We start from the raw sequence: 23,186 nt of genomic DNA on the forward strand, positions 1-23,186 counted from the left end.
GATTTTGGCAATATACATTAAAAGCGTTTCGCATTGACTGTTTTGCTCTATATAAGCGTAGAGTTTACGTATGTGCGTGTATATATATATGTATATAAACATACTCAATACCATCATTGTTATTTGCATATGTGCATGTACTTCTATGCATCAATGTGCGTGTGTTGTGTATACATACATAAACATCTACATAAAGATATACAATTATACATGCATACATACACGCATATATATATATACATACTTACACATGTATACTTTTCTATCCATATACGTGTACGCACACACACAGCAAGCGATAGACAGCTTTTTTGTGCGTTTCTCTTGTGTAAAATAACAAAGTGCTCGATAACATTTCACTAAAGTGTTATAAAAAATGATGATACATATATAAAATTGTTTACAAATTTACATATCGCCTGAGAAAACAACTAGATCTCAGGTGCATAATCAAGTACCTGCACGCCTGGAGATCTTCTTTGCGTAGAAACAATTGTAGTGAGTGAAAATATAATGTCCAACCATACTCCTTCTTGTCGACTCCAAGTTTTTTCAGTTAACTTTTCACACACGAGAGATTCCCAAACACAAACGTGGAAGTACGTTTGCGTGAGCGATTGTGTGTAACTGTGAGAGTGAAGAAGTCCTTGCCTCACAGTAATATTCATACATTATGTCCATTACTCCTGATTGTCATCGGTTTTGGTCAAATCTGGACCACAATGGAGACACCGACCCTTGGACATCACTCTCTTGAGTCGCTGGAATCATAGAACGAGTTACCCATTTTGCATGACGTATACGTTACTTACATCAGAACATATCCATCACCCTGAGAGGGACGGCAGTCCGTCGTACGGTTACTCTTTTACAACTGATTGGGCTCGAGGAACATAAAATGAAGTGCCTTGCTCAAGAACACAATGCATTACAATGTATGGTATTATGTATGTGATTATATATATATATATATATATATATATATATCGTGTTTTATTTTCTCTTGTTCCTTTCTGTTGAAGAGCGTAGGTTCGAAACGTAAAAGACTTTCTCACTTTCCCGAGCGTCAAACTAATATATCTGCTTGTTGTTCATACACCTGTCTTCGTCTTTTGTTTTTCTGCAAACTACACACACACAAATATATCATATATATACCTATATATATATATATATATATATATATACATACATACATACATATACATATATACACACACACATATATGTATATATCTATATATACGTACACACACAGACATACTTACATATGTTTGTTATATAATATACTAGCAGAGGCACCCAGCGTTGCTCGGGAATGAAATTGTTGCTTATATACTTGAAGAAAAAAAGGCAAAATATGCTGTATAGAAACTTGAGGACATTCTGTAGATGGACTCTCAGATGAATGATGGCTGGGCGCCTCTCATGAATGGGGAAAATTGAAGATGTGCCAAAAAGCCTCATTGGTACTTGGAAACTTTTACGAAAATTAAAATGGGGATCGTTGCCAGTGCCCCTGGACTGGCTCTTGTGCGGGTGGCACATAAAATACACAATTTCGAGGGTGGCCGTTGCCAGTACCGCCTGACTGGCCTTCGTGCGGGTGACACGTAAAAGCACACACTACACTCTCTGAGTGGTTGGCGTTAGGAAGGGCATCCAGATGTAGAAACTCTGCCAAATTAGATTGGAGCCTGGTGTTGCCATCCGGTTTCACCAGTCCTCAGTCAAATCGTCCAACCCATGCTAGCATGGAAAGCGGACGTTAAACGATGATGATGATGATGATGATGATTAAATGAAAAAATGATTTACGTGAATATCCTCAGAAGAGTAATTGAAATAAATGGCGATTGTGGAGCCCCCCCCCACGCGCGTACGCATACACACGTGTGTCTTTGTAAATATGTTTGTATACATTTATGTATGTGTGTGTTTGTAAGAGACAGAGTGTGAGTGAGTGAGAGAGAGAGGTTTGTTGTCATGTATACGTACATGCATAAATATACATACATCTTTGAATGTATGCATATGACAACACAGCCCTTGACTCACTCACACTCTGTCTCTTACAAACACGCACGCGCGCGCATACACACGTGTGTCTTTGTAAATATGTTTGTATACATTTATGTATGTGTGTGTTTGTAAGAGACAGAGTGTGAGTGAGTCAAGGTGTGTGTGAGACAGAGTGAGAGAGTGGTGTGTATGTAGTATTTACTCTCTCTCTCTCATACACACGAACACACACACTCACACACAAAATAGAAAATGAAGCTTTTTGCGGTTGTTACGTCAATACAGGAAGTTGACATTGAGGAACCTTTTTAAAGAAGTGAATCTTAAATATAAAGCAATATTATTTATTTTTAATTAAAAAAATCAAATGAAGAGCCTAAGATTTATCCGAGGTCAAATTATTCATGCATTACAAGTATGGAAGCATTTGGTGAAGTCAATTTCACGTGAAAAGCGATTACACACACATCTGTTTTATATATAGTATAGATGTATATAGAGCGAGGTGAGAAAAGTAGTTAAGACATGCTTTTATTGGTAAATTCTAAAGAAGCTATGCCAGGATGAAATAATTGGATAGAATTCGCTGGAATAATTTTACTGCGGAATCAATGAGAAAGATTCTCTGAGAGAGAATCTCGACTATTGACTGTCATAACACGATGATGACAGCGATGACAGGTATGATGGTAATGATAATGATGATGATGATGGTTGCAATGTGAATGATGGTGATGACTGCGATAACAATGATGATGATGATGATAGCGGTGATTATGATGTTGATGGCGGTCGTGTTGAGTGATGATGATGATGATGATGATTATTGTGTTGCGAGTGATGATGGTTGTGGCGATGCTACTGCTGCTGATGATGATAATGGCGGAAAGTGTGCTTAGCAAGAGATTCAAGTGGAAGGGAAATTCTATTTATGTCATATAAATCAAAAATATTCCTTAGTTCCACGTCTGCTTAACTGGAGAATGGCGACATTTGGATTATAACACTAATGGGTGGCGCTGGGGGTGACGGTAGCAGGGATTCTTGTAGCGGTGCTGCAGATATTATTTATTCGTCATGGTAGTTTTGGTGGTGATGGCATTGTTGGTGATGATGGTGATGTTGTCGATGTTATTTTCATTGTTGTTCTTCTTCGTGATGGGGGTGATGGTGATGCTAGATAGAGGGGTAATGGTGATGCTAGAGTGAGGTGGCGATGTGTATCTTATACATTTGTGGTGGTAGTTTTGGCGGTAATGTTATCGTTGTTGCTCTTATTGTTTGTGGTGGTGATGTTATGCTCCCTGTTGTTATTATTGGTGGGGCTGTAACGGTGTCGGCAGAAAGTTGGTTAGTGTTCGCGATGGTGGTGTTATTTTCGTTGTTGGCGGTGGTGATCATTGTAGTAATGGTATGTATTGTAAGTCTACTTGAGATTAACGTTTCATAAATTTCTATGCGTTGTTGTTACTCTGAAAACATTAATAAAACATTTCCGAGAAGTTGTTAACAACAACATCATCAGCCGAAACAGCAACAACAACTACAGACAAAGCAACAACACTCGCGCAACGAGGGAACTCCGACGCAGTCCCTCGATGTTTAACACAGAACAAACAAATCTTACTCAATCTGTAAGAGAGATAATTTGAAATACGTCGCTCTAACGACAATATATCTCCAGAAACTTCACGGGATGGTCACGACTGACATAAATTACATTGTTGTCCACCTCAACAACTACAACAACGAGATTATTAATTATTATTATTATTATTATTATTATTATATCATCGATATTATTATTGAGGCGGCGAGCTGGCAGAATCGTTAGCACGCTACGTTCTGAGTTCAAATTCCGCCGAGGTGGATTTTGCCTTTCATCCTTTCGGATGTGCCAGATTTGATGTAAGGGATAAACTTCCTCTCTAAAAACTTCACGCAATGTGCCTATTGTAGAAATTATTATCATTAAGGCGGCGAGATCGTCGGGAAAATGCTATATATATATATATATATATATATATATATATATATATACATATAAATTTCTACTCTAGGCACAATGCTCGTAATTTTGGGGGCGGGGCCAGTCGATTAGATCGACCCCAGTACGCAAATGGTACTTAATTTATCGACAGTGAAAGGATGAAAGGCGAAGTCGACCTCGACGGAATTTGAACTCAGAACGTAAGGACAGACGAGATGCCGTCAAGCATTTCGCGCGATATATATATGTAGAGAGAAAGGGAGGGGGAGGGAGAGAGAGAGAGAGCGAGAGAGAGAGAGAGTGGGTGGGTGTGTATCTGCGTTTGTCCCCCACGCTGTTGCGTTTACGTCATGACTTAGCAATTGGGCAAAAAGAATCGATAGAGTAAATACCGGGCATCAAAGAAAGAATAAGAACTGGGGATCGATTCCTTCAACTGAAATTCTTCAAAGCAGTGCCCCAGACTGACCGCAGTCTAACGTCTGAGACAAGTGAGAGATAAAAGAGAAAAAAAAAAGAAAAATTCCTCGACATTGCAAACATTTTATTCTCTGATTTTTGTCACAGTCATTTCAGTGAAATGTGAAGAACATTTGATAGCCGTTTGAAGTACGATTTGCACTTATAAGCGTCTCCATTTTTGCATGACTACACAATCTGGTTTTGCCACAAATATTTCATTTTGGCATGTACAAGTTTCCTTTTATCTAGCAGAGATTAATGGTAACGGCTATGTTTTGTTAATTATTTTACATGAATTTGTTCTGCCTTATTTCTTTTATTTTCATGTCTTAGTGATCATTTGTTTGATAACATCAACTTAGTACGTTCCATTCCGTCAGAAATCTTCTGAAATCAACAGGTTACCATTCAAAGAACTAAGCATAAAAATACTCTTACATAGAAAATAGAGAATTTATTACAAATAAAAGCGTATTTAACTACAGTTAAGTCGGAATCCTTGCATATCGTATGAGATATATGACTCAACATCTACAGAAATGTGTGTATTTATCTTTTACATGTTTCAGTCATTAGACTGCGGCCACGCTACTGCACTGCCCTGGAGAATTTTAGTAGAACGAGTCGTCCGCAGTACCTACTTTCTTTTAAAGCTTGATACATGTTCTATCCGTCTATTTGCCCAACCGCTAAGTCATGGACACGTAAACATACTAACACCATCATTTACATTTGACGGATATTTATCCTCATCTTGTTTGTTGTTAACACAATGTTTCGGCTGACATACCCTCCAGCCTTCATCAGGTGTCTTGGGGAAATTTCGAACGTGGGTTCTCATTCTTAAGGTATTTTTTCTATGTTATTATTATTATTATTATTGTTCAGGTCACTGCTTGGAATCAAACTCCAAATCTTGGGGTTAATAGCCCACGCTCTTAACCACTACGCCATATAACAAACAAGGACAAATATCCGTCAAATGTAAACAATGTAAATGTACAAAATTCCTCATCTCTTAAATATAGAACTATACTAACACCAGTTGCCAAGCGGTCGTGGGACACACACACACACACACACACACACACAAAAGCACGCACACGCACACACACACACACACACACACAAGCGCGTGCACACACACATACACATGCGACAGGCTTCCCTCAGTTTCTGCTCACCAAATCTACTCACAAGGCTTTGGTTAGCCCAAGGTTTATAGTACAAACCACTTACCCAAGGTACTCCGCAGTGGAACTGAAACTGGAACCATGCGGTTGGGAGGGAAACTTCTTACCGCACAGACACAAAATAGCCCTTACATAGCAAACGAAATCCCTTTATATATTTGTTTTGCATTGACTTGCATACACTTCTTTGTGGCTATAGCAGTTATACTCATGACCAGTGTGCAGTCGACAGGAAATTTATAACCAATAGAATATGGTTTTCTACTCTAGGCACAAGGCCCGTAATTTTTAGGGAAGGGGGCCAGTCGATTAGATCGACCCCAGTGCGCAACTGGTACTTAATTTATCGACCCCGAAAGGATGAAAGGCAAAGTTGACCTCGGTGGAATTTGAACTCAGAACGTAGCGGCGTGCTAACGTTTCTGCTAGCTCTAATATCGTTCATCAATTGCGATATAAAGTAAGCAAATATTATGAACAATCATAGAAAATAACAATGAAAATTGGCACAACATGCGTATATTGAGGTGTAGAGTCTACAGGATTCTACCGCAGTGTATAACTGGTACTGTCTTATTAAAACCGGATTCATCAGAGGCAAAATGAATAATTTCGGTATTCATTGTAATCGAACTATTTGTTGCAGCATTCATGTATGGAATTTAAGATGTTCGATTTGTCAAGCCTGATCTCGTCTCAACTAAAGGGTCATTAGAAGCAGTCCCAGACCAGAACTTGCCCGATTTTCCTACCCCGGGAATAACGGTCATAGTTACAACGGCTTTCTAAACCTCTTTATTTTATTTTACCCAACCGTATAATACTATTGCTAAACAGCGTAAATTAATCATATCGATCGTAATCGATCTCTGAAAAACCAGTAGAGAAGATGTACCTATCCCTTTTATAAGACCAAACCATTAAACAAATGAAAAATTGCTGGAAAAAGGGTGGAATCCCTTTCGCCAATTTCTTAATTTATCGGCCACGAAAGATTAAAAACAAAACGGTAAAAATATACAACCGTGCGAGAGTTTGAAATAACTAAAGTAACGATATATATATGTATACACATGAATATCTATACACTAATACGTACACACATATATATAATTTATCGTAGTAGTCTTTTAATAAGTCAAGATGTAATTCTCCATCTACACTAGCGCCACCATCAAACCAGTCCATTCCATACATTTCTTATGTAATTTATCGTTCTCGTTAATTGAATTTTAATCATTAATGTCAACCATGTCGCCATTTTTTAAGCCGGTCGCCATGTTATCAAAGTGTCGAATTAACTTTGAAGTGGGTGTACATTTGTGCAGTTCAGCGGCTGTGTGTGTGCGTGTTTACATTTGAATTTCAATGAGCGTGCCGTCTGGAGATGGTGTATAAAACATACACACACAAAATTACTCACTCCTATTAAATATAGATACATATACACAAACATATATATATATATACATACATACATGAAATAAGGAGATATATATGAATATACCTATATACAATTATATGAGAATACAGACGCACACATATATAAGTAATATATACTTACATATATATATAATTTATATGTACAACACGTGTGTAGATATATAATTGTATGAATAAAAGTGTATGCGTGTTTAGATGTGTGTGGGTGTATAATACACACACACTATATATATATATATATATATATATATATATATATATGAAGCCCAATTAGTAACGCTTCTCTTACGAGTGTCTTCACATACGACACAAATTATTTGACCCAAGACGTAAAAGAAATTAGCTTTCATGCAAATTAATAAAAATTATTCACAAAATTACCCATAATTACTCTCCTTTGTATCGTCAGCTTAGACCGCTTTATGAAATACGGAGATCTGTGAATTAGATTAATGCTAATTTATTCTTAATCCTGTGTCACGTGATGTTGATTAATTGTTGATTAACAGCGTCCCTCTTTCCCCCCATCACACAACTCTTGCATCTTTCAACACATTTCTCTGAGATTATTATTATTATTATTATTATTATTATTATTATCATCAAAAATAATTAAAAGCGACAGAAGCAGTATTAATACGAAAAGGTAATATTTATCACCACTTAAAGTGGATGTTATGCCCGAACACAAAATACTGCGGCAGCTACGAAGAGAGATTATTAAGGTGGCGACATTGCAGAACTTTTAATACGATGTTTAAAAAAAACAAAAAAATACAAGGAGCTTGACAGCATTTCTTCTCTCTTCAGCATAAGACTAAACAAGTACCAGTTGAGTAATGTGGTCGATGTAGTCAACTTCCCCATTCTCCCGAAGTTCCTGGCTTTGTGCCAAAATTTGAAATCATCATCATCATCATTATTATTATTATTATTACGGCGGCGATGAGGCGGCGAGCTGGCAGAATCGTTAGCTCACCGGGCGAAATGCTTAGTGGTATTTCGTCTGCCGCAACGTTCTGAGTTCGAATTCCACAGAGGTCGACTTTGCCTTTCATCCTTTCAGGGTCGATAAATTAAGTACTAGTTACGCACTGGGGTCGATGAAATCAACTTACTCCCTCCCCACAAATTTCAAACTTTGTGCTTTTAGTACAAAGGATTATCATTATTATTATTATTAATGAGGCGGCGAGTATTCCAAGTCAGCATCAGAGTTTCAAGAATCTTAAAATTCTTCCCTATTTCTTGGGGTTTTGTGGATATTCTTATTTTCTCTTCGAAATCTGCATGATTTTAAGGTGGATGCCGGTGGCCTAGTTGTTAAACTTTTATACGAACAATCGTAGGATCGGAGGTTCGATTCACTGATTGTATGATCCATTGTTTTTCTGAGAGACAGTCATTTGATTTCATGAGGCAACATTTTCGAGTTTTTTAGTGTATGTGTTGTTGTAATAATTAGTGTGTACTTTCAGTGATGCGATTAACACACTTGAAATTTTGTAACCACTCACCACCACCGCCGCCACCACCGCCGCCAAAATCACTACAACCACAACCACAACCACAACCACAACACTACAACCACAACCACAGCCATTACTGCTACCACAACTTATCACGCACATTATCAAATCCATAACAATCACAACAAAGACCACCACCACCAACAACAACAACAACAACAACAACACCACCACCAACAACAACAACACCACCACCACCAACAACAACAACAACAACAACACCATCACCAACACCTCTGCAACTAGCTTCAACTCTTATTCATCAATCAGCGCTAATCCGTCAATCACCATTAATCCAGTAATGAAGAATTACTTTGTGAAAGTTCAAATGTGAGAACATATTTGTTGGCGTTTTATGGAATATTATGGCAAGGAATGGAATTTCATTTCCAATTCTTCTCTGGTAGCGAAATCGTTTTCTTGTTTTTTTTGTTTTTTAATGGAAACCCCCGAAGCAACGAAAGCCAAAATAAGTTGATCCTGGCGGCAAATGTAACTGTGACATACATAGGGAGAGACAATCAAATATTGTGAAGTATTTGCTCCAGCGCTTCCGACGATTCTGCTGGCTCAGTTGGGCATGGTTATTGAGGAAAGAGTTTAGAAAGGAATAAAGGGAAGATTGAATGACTGAACAAATGTCAAAAAAGGAACGAGAGAAAGAGAAAAGTGAAGGAAAACAGATATCAAAAGAAACATGAAAGCCCAAGCAACAGCAATGTAAATGGTAACGATAAATAGATAGATAGATAGATAGGTAGGTAGGGAGATGGATGGATGGATAGATAGATAGATAGATGGATGGATAGACAGGTGAATGAGTAGAGGGATAGGTGGGCGGATGGATAGAGAAATAGATAAAGAGGGAAGAGAGGGTGAGAAGCAGAAAAGAAAGCGTGTGTCAATGTTTCACTATGTGACTAGTTATCTGGATTATTATTATTATTATTAAGGCGGTGAGCTGGCAGAATGGTTAGCACCCGGGGCGAAATGCTTAGCGGTATTTCGTCTGCCGTTACGTTCCGAGTTCAAATTCTGCCTGTCGACTTGGCCTTTCATCCTTTCGGGGTCAATAAATTAAGTACCAGTAAAGCACTGAGGTCGATGTAATCGACTAGATCCCTTCCCCCAAAATTCAGGCCTTGTGCCTATGGTAGAAATTATTATTATTATTATTATTATTCGAAAGGCGGCGAGCTGGCAGAACCGTTAGCTCGCCGGATGAAGTGTTTATCGGTATTTCGTCCGTCACTACGTTCTGAGTTCAAATTCCGCCGAGGTCGACTTTGAGTCTCACTCTTTCGGGGTCGATTAAATAAGTATCAGTTACGCACTGGGGGAGGGGAGGGAGGGTCAATGTAATAGACTTAATCCCCTCCACAAAGCTGCCCTTGAGGCAAAAATTTGAAATCATTATTATTACTGTTTCGGGGGTCGATAAAATATTTACCAATCAAGTACTGGGATCGACGTAATCGACTAGTTCCTCCACTAAAAATTGCTGGCCCTGTGCCAAAATTTGAAACGATTCTTACTCTGATAGTGTATCGAATGTCGTGCTCCGCTCTTATGAATAACATATATATATATATATATATATATATATATATATATATATTTATATAAATAAATATATTTATTTATATAAATAAGGATAAGATCGGTATTTAAACTATTGATCTTATCAAGTGGTCAGCATGGGAATAAAAACCATCAAAGGTAATAATTATTTAAAATTATAATACAGGGTATCAAGAGATACCACCACGCTGAAAAAATAGCAGTCAAATCCTGACTCCAAAACCACAATAAATGTCCGCAAGGCACGATTAGCGAAGACGAAGACCAAATAAACCAGTAAAAATAATAAGATAATTTCAAATCCTGGATTTCTGGCTTTGCATAAATGCTCTGCCTTCATCAGTGAAATATACTCAAGTACATTATAATTTTATTATAATTTATTATAATTTTAAATATATATATACATATATATATATATATATATATATATATATATATATATATATATATATATATATATATATATATATATATATATATATATACATACATATGTGAGGTGAGCGGTTTAGTGGTTAGGGTATACGATTCACTACCCTAAGGTTGTGAGTTCGATTCCCGGCGACGCGTTATATCCTTGAGCAAGACACTTTATTCACGTTGCCTCCCATTCAACTGGTAAAAATGAGCTGCAACTGTATTTCAAAAGGGCCAGCCTTGTCGCATTCTGTATCACGCTGAATCTCCCTGAGAACAGCATTAAGGGCACACGTGTCTGTGGAGTACTCAGCCACTTGCACGTTAGTTTCACGAGTAGGCTGTTCCGTTGATCGAATCAACTGGAATCCTCGTCGTCTTAACCGACGGAGTGCCAGTACACATACACACACAAATTCACACACACACGCACGTAAATCCATTCTGTTACTGTGTGTGCGTTTTGTGTGTGTGTGTGTGTGTTTCTCTATTTATAGACATATACATGTATTGATTAATGAACTCGACAGTCTCTTCATAATCATGTACATCTTTTCTTTGTGCCTCACTTTCTCGCGACTTCTCTTTGTTCAGAATCGCGTATGTGTACATGTGTGCCTGTATACATACATACATACATACATACATATATATATATATATATATATATATATATATATATATATATATAAGGCTGTTGTTGTTTGTTTTTATTTTCGTTGCTGTTTGTGAATGCATGCATTGCCAGTGGGGGATGATTTCCCGCGATGCTCTATTACACCAGTAATTATCTCCCCCTTGTCTTCCACTACTAACACCAGGGGTTTCGCTCGCGGTCAGATGTGGTCGGTCCAAATCAAGTTATCAGAATTAAGACGACAAAAACGACGACGAAACGAAGGAGACAACGACAACAATATCCCCCCCATCCCACTCCTCCTCTTCTCGCCTCCGCCTCCGCACTATGTCTCTTGCGACACGGTGGCACACACACACGAGACCTGCTTAAGTCTATTATCTTAAACTTAACACCATCCTACATTCACAGATGCTCCTAAGGAGGGATTATTCATTCTCGTTTCACATTCACTCACCCATACCATTAATTCTGCTACGATTGTAGAATAACGAATTCGGTTCCTAGATTTTTAGCTCACAGACTCAATGTAAAAATGGATTTAGATTTGGTTCTAATTCATGGCTGATAAGAGGCCTTTTTGTTTGTTTCTTTCAGTTCAATCTTCGTTTTATTTATTTGTTTGTTTTCGGAGCTTTCCTTGTTTAAGGATCCTCCACTAGTTTCTGATTGGCAATCAACATTTTGTTGTTATTTAATTCTTTTATATGTTCTTTTTCGTTTGTGTTTTAGTGTTATTGTTTTTGGTGATGGTGGTGGTGGTGGTGGTGCAGGTGGAAGTCATGGTGGTGGCGATGGTGGCTGCCGTGTTGATGTTGATGGAGGCGAAAGTAATGTTGCTCCCTTCAGCGATAGACATTAATTTGTTGAACTGGTTATTTACCTAACTAAAAACAGTTTTTCTAACAGCCCCTGCACATACGTATACAGTCGCACACATTAGAAACAAACGTGTACACAATCATTCATAAATATACATACATGCATAGAAAATTGTTATATAGACGGTTATACATACAGCCAACCGTACAAATAAAAGCATGGCCAGATGGTTAGGAAACTTGTTTTGCAATTATAAATTCGCAAGATCGATTCCACTGCATCACATCTCGAGCGAATGTGACGACAACGAGGCGACGCACTCAGGACCACGTGATTCTGAAGCGAAAATCATAATCCTACTAATCCTCAAAATCTCACACGTGAGAGGATATATAACCCTGACCCTAACAAAACTGTCCGATAAACGGGAACGTGAAACTCAGAGTAACGGTTTTTTTTGTTATATTTCTGCTGCTTTTAAATAAAGTATATATATAATTATAAAAATATATATATATATATATATATATATATATATATATATGCCAGAGTAAGCACGTAAATATGAAACAAAGTGGAAAAAACAGTACTCGAATACCGAAAGTAGAGTAATATGCATTATTAATAAAGCTGCAAAGACCTCACAAAAATTGTTACTCAGAGTTTCATGTTTTTGCTCGTCGTCATGTTTGGTTGAGAATTCTCAACCAAAACTTCCGACGAACAGGAACGTGAAACTCTGAGTAACAGTTTTTGTGAGGTCTTTGCACTTTTAGTAATAAAGAGTGTATGTATATAATATATATATATATACATATATATATATACTCATATCCATGAATGCCACATGATCTTCTGACATAACTGCCTTTGTTATATAGCATTTTTCATATACCATGAAGCTCATGGACAAAAACAAAAGGGCCAACGCAACAGGGAAATTTTCAGCAAACATCAAAATATTTGAACGTCCAGAAGGGAAGAAAGAGCCTTAAAATTTTGGACATTAACCCTTTAACAGATGAAAAGCATAAAAAACGTAAAGGAAGTGAGGATAAAAGGACATCGGTGGCGATTTTTTCTTCCTCCGTTTTTCTCTTCTTTGGACTTTCCTTGTTTCCGACGAAGAGCTCCGCTCGAAACGTCATACTCTCTCTCTTTCCTTTCCCGAGCGTCTAGTAATACTATCTATATCACGTCCTCACGTTGTTGTTATTGTTTTTTGTTTTTTCCCCTTTTTTTGAACCTATATATATATATATATATATATATATATATATGCATATAGATATAGTGTGGAGGTGTGCTTAGTAAATAGCACGAAGAAGGTTTAACGATCTTTTACTGGGAGGACATAATTTCCTTGCCTTGTTTTCTCTGGAAATAAGTTCTATTTCGCCTTAACTTTATATTTCCTCCTTCGCATGCAGATGGTATATATATGCATACATACGCGCGTGTGCGTATGCATATATGTGTGTTTATATATGTATGTATGGTTGTACCGGAGAGAATGCTATTGAGATAAACAGAAACATAGGTAGAAACATAGTTAGATGGATAAATATTTCTACTTAGATAAATCTATATCTGCAGATCCATATATATCTGTCTATATCTCTTTGTACTTGTTGCATCTATCTATCTATCTATCTATCTATCTATCTATCTATATATATATATATATATATATATATATATATATATATATATATACACACACACACACACTTTCTATGTCTTCATTCAGCTAGTCTTTGTCTAACTATCGTTGAATATAGTCCAACTTAATATGGTGATTGACATGAGAAAATTATTAATATAGAAAATGGTTTGCAAAGAATTACTGTTGCACTTATTGAAACATATTCCGTGTTCTCGACGCCAGTCAAAGAACAGAGAGAAAAAGCTTTTACTGAAATTGAATGCAGGACATAGATATATATATATATGTGTGTGTGTGTGTGTGTGTGTGTGTGTGTGTGTGTGTGTGTATATATATATATATATATATATATACACCCACATATATGTATATATGTATGTATATATATATATGTGTATGTATGTACATAAGCTCTTATATACATATATGGATATGTATGTGTAGTTTGTTAAAATTATGTATGCATAAAAATTTATACCAATATAGTGTATATATATTTTTAAGTATATATATATATGTTTGTGATGCATATATATGACAACATAAACATATTCACAGACGTGCGTATGTATATATATATATATATATATATATATATATATATATATATATATATATTTATTTATTTATTTATTTCAAACTATGTAAGCATACATAGGTAGATACAACGCATTAGTTTACACTAAAGTATAAGTAACCGCGATAGCTACAAGGTGTATAAACACACACACACACACACACACACACACACACACACACACACTGCACAATATAATCAGTATTTATATTTATAGCTGGTATCAACGTAGACTAACCAGTGTCACATTGCACACACACAGGCACACAAACGCAAATATACATATCTACCAGTGTTTAACTGTATGTATATATATATATATATATATATATATATATATATATATATATATGTATGTATTGTGGGTCTGTGTATATTTGGAAATGCAAATTTATTTCCAAGTAGATTAACTTACACAAGAAGAGGATTATATTTTTCTAATCTAAATTTACGTAGATTTCTCTGGGTTTACAAACATATATATGTATATATGTATATATATATATATATATATATATATACACAGCTGCATGCATGTAGATATTGATATATATATTTCAGTGTATATTTATAAGTATTCACACATATGTATGCATGTGTGTATTCCACTGTATATACGAAAATAAATGATCAATTCAAGTACAATAAAATGTCAATATTATGTTATTTTAATCGACATATCTATGTATATATGTATGAATGTAGGTATATATGTATGTATGTATCTATATATCTATCTGTCTATGTATCTATCCATCTGTCTGTCTGTCTGTCTGTCTATCTATCTATCTATCTATCTATCTATCTATCTATCTATCTATCTATCTATCTATCTATCTATCTATCTATCTATCTATCTATCTATCTATCTATCTATCTATCTATCTATCCAATAGCTTTATTTATCTACGTGTTTTTGTGTGATAAAGTGAGAGTCTCTGTACGCATGTTTGTGTGTGTATATGTTTATTTCTCTGTATGTATGTGTGTAGGTGTGTGTTTGTATTACTGTGTCTGATATTTACGTATATAGAGAGGTATATACGTACGCATATGTATACATCGATATACACATAAGCACACACACACCCACACACACATATATACACATACATATGCATGCATACATATCTGTGTGTACACACACACACACACACACACACACACACACACACACACACACACACACATAGTGTAATACAATTTGTTATGGATCACTCAATCAAATGAAATCGAAATCAATAGGATATGAAATGAGGAATAAACAGATATACGAACCGAAATCTATAAGACTAGCTACGAAGATTAGGATATACGCTCATATATATATATATATATATATATATATATATATATATATATATATATGCACGCACGTTTCTGGCAATGATGCTATGCATACGGATTCTCGTGTGTCTATATATATCTATCTACATATCTATATGGAGAGACATACAACATAGACACATTAAATTGACTGACAGATGTATATATATATATATATATATATATATAAAAGAGAGAGAGAGAGAGAGAGAGAGAGAGAGAGAGAGAGAGAGAGAGAGAGAGAAGAGAGATTGATTGAAAGAGAGGTAAAAGAAAAGAAAATATACGGTTTCTAGACATAAGGTGAAAATGCTTTTATCTGGAATATAGTGTAGCTCGAAACCGGGTCACCCACTTCATATATAATTTCTGTCGCTATGAGAACGTAACATAGCAGACGCGTCTTCTATTTGAAACTATTTCTCGGCAATTTATACTTTTTGATTACCGTTTCTATTTGTTTTGATGATTCGTTTAAAACACCAACGGTTACGTAGAAATACGAACGTCTATACACACACACACCACCCAATATTTAAATATATATATATGTGCGTATGCGTTTAGAGAGAGAGAGGGGGGAGAGAGAGAGGGAGAGAGAGAGAGTGCCGGGCGGATAGATTGATAGATATGCTCTCACACGCACAAAAGGAGCTTCTAGTACGGATTATGTGTATTGCTTTCGAAAGTCGATTTATATGTTTAATTTTTGAGTGTCAGTCGGTTTAGTTAGATGAATAGAAAGAAAGGAAGAAGAAGTGAGCGAGAGTGTGAGAATGAAGTGCTAAATATTCAGAGAGGGTACTTGAAAAAGATAAGCTACAAAGGGGCTAACGTGCACACACAGACACTGATGTGCCAACACACACACACACACACGCATGCACGCGCGTGTATACGCATGTATAAGCGCATACGTGTGTGTGTGTGTGTATTTAGTTCAGTCAGTAAAATCAAAGGTGTCTATCAATCTTCATTGATTGGATCTTTGATTGATATATCGATATACTCTGACATATTGATTGATTGATTGGGCTGTACGTGTATACTTCATTCTGAATATGTGAATATGTGATTGTATGTGTGTGTGTAAAAGATATATAAATGGAAAAGTGTGAGATCTAGATAGATATAGACAGATGGTAGATAGACTGATGGTTGTTTGGATAGATAGATAGATTAATGGCAAAACAAAGACAGATAGATTGACTGATAGATAGATACGTGGATAGATAGACAGATAGATAAGTAGGTGCTTATAGAGATGTGTACCAACATGATTATATCTAGTTTGTTATCCGCAGTTTCTTAAGGATATATATATATGTATACACACATGTATATAAATTTATACACGCAGACATATTTATATGTATACACAGTCACACAAATATATATGTAATTATGTATATATATATATATATTCTCACACACATCCTCCTCCCACTCATATTAGATATACAAACGTGTATGAATAAATACATGTAAGTATCCATCCATCCATATATACAAATATTTTTAAAGATATGGACATAAATATATATATATATATATGCGAGTATTCGTACACACGCACACACACACACACACACACACATATATATATATATATATATATATATATATATATATATATATATATATATATATATATATATATATATATATATATATATATATATGTGCAGAGAAAGAAAATGAACACGAAAAAGCCATTTACAAAAAAAAAAAAAACATCACTAGTAACTGTATCTATGAAATATAATGCACCTACCTTGTTTCTGGCATTGACTGGATTTTCTGCATGATATTTTGATAAGTATAATAGAGCAGATTGTCAATAATATGTATTACCCCATTAGCAATTGGAATATTGGCCAGGATGATTTCCGCTCTTACTTTATTATTCGACACATAAACTAGAAAGTGAAAAGAAATAAAGAACGAATGATGAACAGAAATAAATATATATATAATGTTAACAACAATGATAATAATAATAATAATAATAATATTAATAATGCATAATAAGAGACAATGATGTGTGTGTGTGTATATATATATATATATATATATATATATTATATATATATATAACAAAAAAATTTTAAAAGGTGCAAAAAAAACAATAAAGAAGTAAATTGTTTGAGAGAAAAAATATCAAACAATGCAACGGAAGAAAGAAAACGAAATTATTAAAAACAAAATGGCTGCCGCAAACATGTTTTAGCGCTCTGACTATGTAGATAAATTGAATAAGTATATAAATCTATGATTGTGTGAAAGAAATGATAGATAAATAAATATATAAATATATGCCTGTGTGAGTTTATGGGTTTTTGTGTATGTGTTTGTTTTTGTTATTGTGTTGAACATGTTTCTATAAATTGCGATATTTTTTTTGAAATTGAATATGTCAGCATTCATGCATTCTATAGTATTTTATTAATTTTATTTCGTTTTGTTTATCATTTTTTTCCTCTTAGAATATTATTTCTGTTTGTTGTTGTTTGTATGGCTATTGTTATTATTGTCATTGTTGAAGTTATTCATAATGAGAGTGGCGATCACATCTTTTCTGAGTGGGTAGTGGGTCTTCTTCGAACACACAACTGTAGGGAACGATCACTTCAAACTGAGAAAGCACACTTGTGTTTTGGTAAATCACAGTAATCCAAGATCTATGGGGTTCTTTGGTTGTCCTGGGGTGTCTGTCCTCGCCATTGAAACCGTTTCATTGCAAGTGTTTCTTTTCGTTCCATCTTTATTATATTCTTCATTTCTGTTTTCGTTAATCAATGCAACACTCGCAGCAGTTTCGAATTTTCTTTGTAATATTTCCAATTCAACACTCTTTTACCAATAAAATTGTTATTATTATTATCATTATTGTTGTTGTTGTTGTTGTTGTTGTATACTTTCAGTGAATAATCGAGCAGATCTCTCTACGCCTTGGGTAAGCATACAGTTTTGTTCTGGTTTTGTGTGTTCTAGTGCATGGGGCCTATACTATGCGGTGTGGTGTGCTTGTGTAATGACTTATGGTGATATTTTCTGTAAGTTGTTATGGGGAGAGGGACGAAACTTTGCGTGTAAAATTGCTCGGTATTCGAGCTCGACGAGTGGCGAATTAAGCATCATGAGTCTTTGGACAGAGAGAGATTAGGTTTAAAGTTAGTGACAATTATAACATCAGCATTAACCCTAATGACTTTCACACGATCTCAAGTGCTGTGGTCGGTTCATATAGCAGTGGTGTGAAAGTTAATCTTCTTCCTCAATACAAGATGAATATCACAGTTACAAGCAAACACATGTAGATGGCAGAATTTGGTAAAAACCGAACAGCATTTCTTTGACTGAGAAGATAATCCGGGAGGAAGTGGAAAGGAGAGGTTCATACCACTGCTTATGAAAATTTGGAATCGGATTAAATTTCATCTCACGTGAAGAAGTATAACAGGATCTCCAAATCCAATCAAGAGGTTATCGTAAGTGAGAAAAGGTAAAAATCTGTCACTATATACTGTATGTTGAAAATAGAAAACTCAGTCTAAACACAGGTTGAAATTCTCAGAAATAATTCTGACTCTACATTTGTACTCCAGTATGCGAGGCAAGGTAATACAAGTGTCACAGTGAGAGATATTGGACACGATGTGGACGGATGGCTTGAAATGATGTTTGTGTTGCGACATGAAAGTGGCCAAAGCAGGTTTAAAACTTTAGCATTCAGATTTCCTTCTCAAATGTGATGCTCATTTATTTACGTTGTTTTGAAGTAACCCTGCTTCAAAACTTCAATGATGCGTTTGTGTAATTTTAGAAAGGCATAGCAGGGTAAGTGTGAGAGGCTAGATCTAGTCAGATTTAACGAGACAAAGAGTATGACATGAACGGTAAGGGCAGAGAGGCTAATTCTTACATTTGTCGGAGTAAAACGTACTTGAGAGCTGAATCCCCTGAAGAATCGGGAAGGAATAAATAAAATAAGGTAGACCTAATCATGAAGAGGATTATATAAGGGATAATCAACAACAAAGTAGCATCCGTTTGGGGATCTCTAAAGAAATAGCTTTAGGTCGAGCATCATAAATAAATGAAGATTTCGTTTCCTAATTGTACACACATATAGTCCCACACCTTCATCTTCTGAGGAGGAAGAAATAATAAGTACGGAACAAAACCCCCAAATATTCGATGAAAATCTGAAGGGAAAAATAGGGAAAATCGCAAGAAAGTAAATAAGAATGAAAATAAGCGAAGAAAACCAGTTCGCTCCGTCGGCAACGAAATCCTTCTTACAAATTAAATGAAAAGAACGGAGATGAACTAAGAAAATCACACAAAGAGTTCCTTGGTTAAATTTCCCATCTCTGGCGGAACGGACTCTCTCAAGAAGTTAGAATCGTACAAAAAATCGTCAGAATATAATTACGTTCCAAAAAATAGATTACAAAAAAAAAAAAAAAAAAATTGAAATGACATTATACCGAACTTCAAAGAAAATAATACCTTCGCGATTTCGGTATTTTTCAATACCATACGTTTAAAAAAAGTGTTTAGTGGAGCATTTTCACTTGCAATGGAACACGACCAGTGAAATAGTCGTGAATTGGTTCGTGGGCGACTCTAATCCAACCAAGTCTAAAAATCTTCCGTGATTTTTAAATTTAAATATCAAGTTTTAGCTTATTGTTTCTTTTTGTATTTATACCCCAGCCAATTACTGTGTTATCATTACAGATACCGTTAGTGTATGTACGAGAAGCAATTGTTTGTCAAAATAATCTATGCACAATTTAATTAAATTGTTTCATCTATACGCGACTATAAATTACTATAATGTAGACTCGACTCTCTGTCCCATTATCTCAGACAACTATTTTTATAAAGTAGATTTAACTATATATTTGCTAAAAATTGTTAAAAGCCAACCGTCACATGCAAACGAGTATGAGTTAGAAGGATACACCATGTTTTTGCTAGTTGCCTGATGTTTTTGCCTGTGTGATCGTATTCAGGCACAGAAACACTCATTTCTACCAAAAAATCCAGATGTGACCTCAGAAACAGAGAATGTCACTCTAGAATTGATCTTTGAAACCACAAACGATGCCATTCCGAAATAAAAAAGAAACACCATGGATCTTGATCACCTCCAGTCATGATGAAGAGGCCCAGGTTATTCGATTATTGCATTTCATGAAATAAATCCGCCAATAAATTCCTTCCACATGGGACTAAAGCTATAATGGCGGAAATAGAAGGCTATCATTCCTCCATTACAAAATATATTCCTTATACATCTATTATGTGAAGCGTAGCTTAGTGGGTTCGATTCCCAGCACACTGTGGTGGTGGGGGGACAAACACAAACACACATACATATATATATATATATATATATATACATATATATACGACAGGCTTCTTTCAGTTTTCTTCTACCAAATCCACTCACAAGGCTTTGGTCGGTCAGAGACTATAGTAGAAGACACTTGCCCAAGGTGCCACGCAGTGGGACTGAACCCGGAACCATGTGGTTGGTAAGCAAGCTACTTACAACACAGCCACTCCTGCTCCAATAAACAACTACGATCGCTCTTTCCAATCGCTTTCTCCGTAATGTGTTGGCATGTTGGCTTATGTAACCATTTTTCTCATGGAGACATGCAACTATGAATAAAAGTGTTCGCATATCTCTGTACAACATGTCTCTCTCTACACACACTGACGATGCACGTATACAGTAACATATATGCATACCAACATGTGTGTGTGTGTGTAGCTATGACTGTGTGTCTACGTAGGTCTGTGTATGTGTAGCTTTTTTTCATGTACGTGCTTATTTTGTACTTGTCGATAAATAGAGACGTACGCCATTTTGATTTTTTTGTTGTTGTCGTTGCTGATTTCTTTTTGCATTAATTCATTTATACGTTGAATACTTACAAACCCACACCACCGAAGTTTTGCATGGTGTAAATAAACATACCAAACAACAACAACAACAACAACAACAACAATAATAACGATAATAATAAATGTCGCTTTAGGAAACGATGATTCATAATAGCCTCTGTTGTTTTGCCATAATGACACGGGGCGAGTGACTTTGAATAACTAATCTGACTTAATATGCTGCTTGTCATAATCCAACCAATAGAGATTCTTTGTCTCATATGATCCTCGACGCTTTTACATTATCCTTGCCCTGTTATTGATTATACAACTATATTTTATGCTGACTGAATTATCGGAATAATAAATAGTATTCTTATGAAATTAGTATGACATATAGTTACTTGTTGTCTTCCTATCTTTTCTGTTTTTACTTAAACTTTCACATATGGATGTGGCGTTGCGTGTGTGTGTGTGCCGCCCAGGAGTGGCTGTGTGGTAAGTAGCTTGTCTACCAACCACATGGTTCCGGGTTCAGGCCCACTGCGTGACATCTTGGCCAAGTGTCTTCTACTGTAGACTCGGGTGTACCAAAGCCTTGTGAGTGGATTTGGTAGACGGAAACTGAAAGAAGCCCGTCGTATATATATATATATATATATATATATATATATATATGTGTGTATATGTTCGTGTGTCTGTGTTCCCCCCCCCCCCCCCCCAACATCGCTTGACAACCGATGGTGGTGTGTTTACGTCCCCGTAACTTAGCAGTTCGGCAAAATAGACCGATAGAATAAGTACTAGGCGTTCAAAAAATAGGTCCTGGGGTCAATTTGCTCGACTAAAGACGGTGCTGCAGCATGGCCGCAGTCAAATGACTGAAACAAGTAAAAGAGTAAAAGAGCATATGTATGTGTGTGTGTGTGTGTGTGTGTGTGTGTGTGCGCGTGTGTGTGTGTGTATAAACATTGATTGTGGCATGCAAATACTGCGTTAAAACCTTTTGGAAGAGAAGAAGAGCCAAAGGCTGCGGGGAGGAATCGAACCCATATCTACTCTAAACATGACAAAACGTTCTACCTCTGGACCAAAGCAGACGAATCATTTGAGGTTTTCTCAAAGTTTCTAAATTCATATGACATAAAGAGTATACGCATCTCGCTGGTAGAAACAAAGCTTCAGAAATGGATACTCAATACACTTTATTAGAGTACATATGAACTTTGACGAGTTTTGGTTTACCAGGCATCATTAGGCAGTAGTTTACTTTCTATCTTTATAAACTTTTTGGCTGGGCATCACTTCTAAGTGTGCTGGAATGTGAATGAGAATTGGGTGCGATGTATGTAGGCATGGGAAATGGTTGTGTAGGAGAGAGGACAGAAAAGAAGAGGAAGAAAATACATGGTTCCACCTTTAAGTGACATTCAAGTTGCCTTTAATTATCTTTAAATTCGGTTAAATTTACTATGGATAGTTCAACGAAATCTTAAATACTGTTAATGTTGATTATTAATGCGAAGTGAATACTTACTCTTTTCTGATGCTCTTGTAAATTTTAATTTTCCTTCCATGGGTAACAAAGAATGCATTTTTCCGTAGGTGGGCAAA

General features: G+C 35.8%; 1 protein-coding gene across 2 annotated transcripts in view; it reads right to left on the minus strand.

Annotated features, from left to right (window-relative positions):
* Positions 1 to 23,186, minus strand: part of LOC106867589 (periostin) — a 1,103,508-nt gene that overhangs the window by 277,287 nt on the left and 803,035 nt on the right. For both annotated transcript variants that reach the window (XM_089342140.1, XM_089342139.1), the window contains 2 exons: positions 23,110 to 23,186; positions 17,443 to 17,587 (listed from right to left, as the gene is read on the minus strand). The exon at positions 23,110 to 23,186 is cut by the window's right edge and continues 38 nt beyond it. In XM_089342140.1, coding sequence (XP_089198266.1) covers positions 17,443 to 17,587; positions 23,110 to 23,186 — 222 coding nt within the window. The remainder of the gene's footprint in view (positions 1 to 17,442; positions 17,588 to 23,109) is intronic.

The sequence above is a fragment of the Octopus bimaculoides genome, chromosome 25, assembly GCF_046866305.1.
Source record: "Octopus bimaculoides isolate indiv1 chromosome 25, ASM4686630v1, whole genome shotgun sequence".
Classification (NCBI taxonomy): domain Eukaryota; kingdom Metazoa; phylum Mollusca; class Cephalopoda; order Octopoda; family Octopodidae; genus Octopus; species Octopus bimaculoides.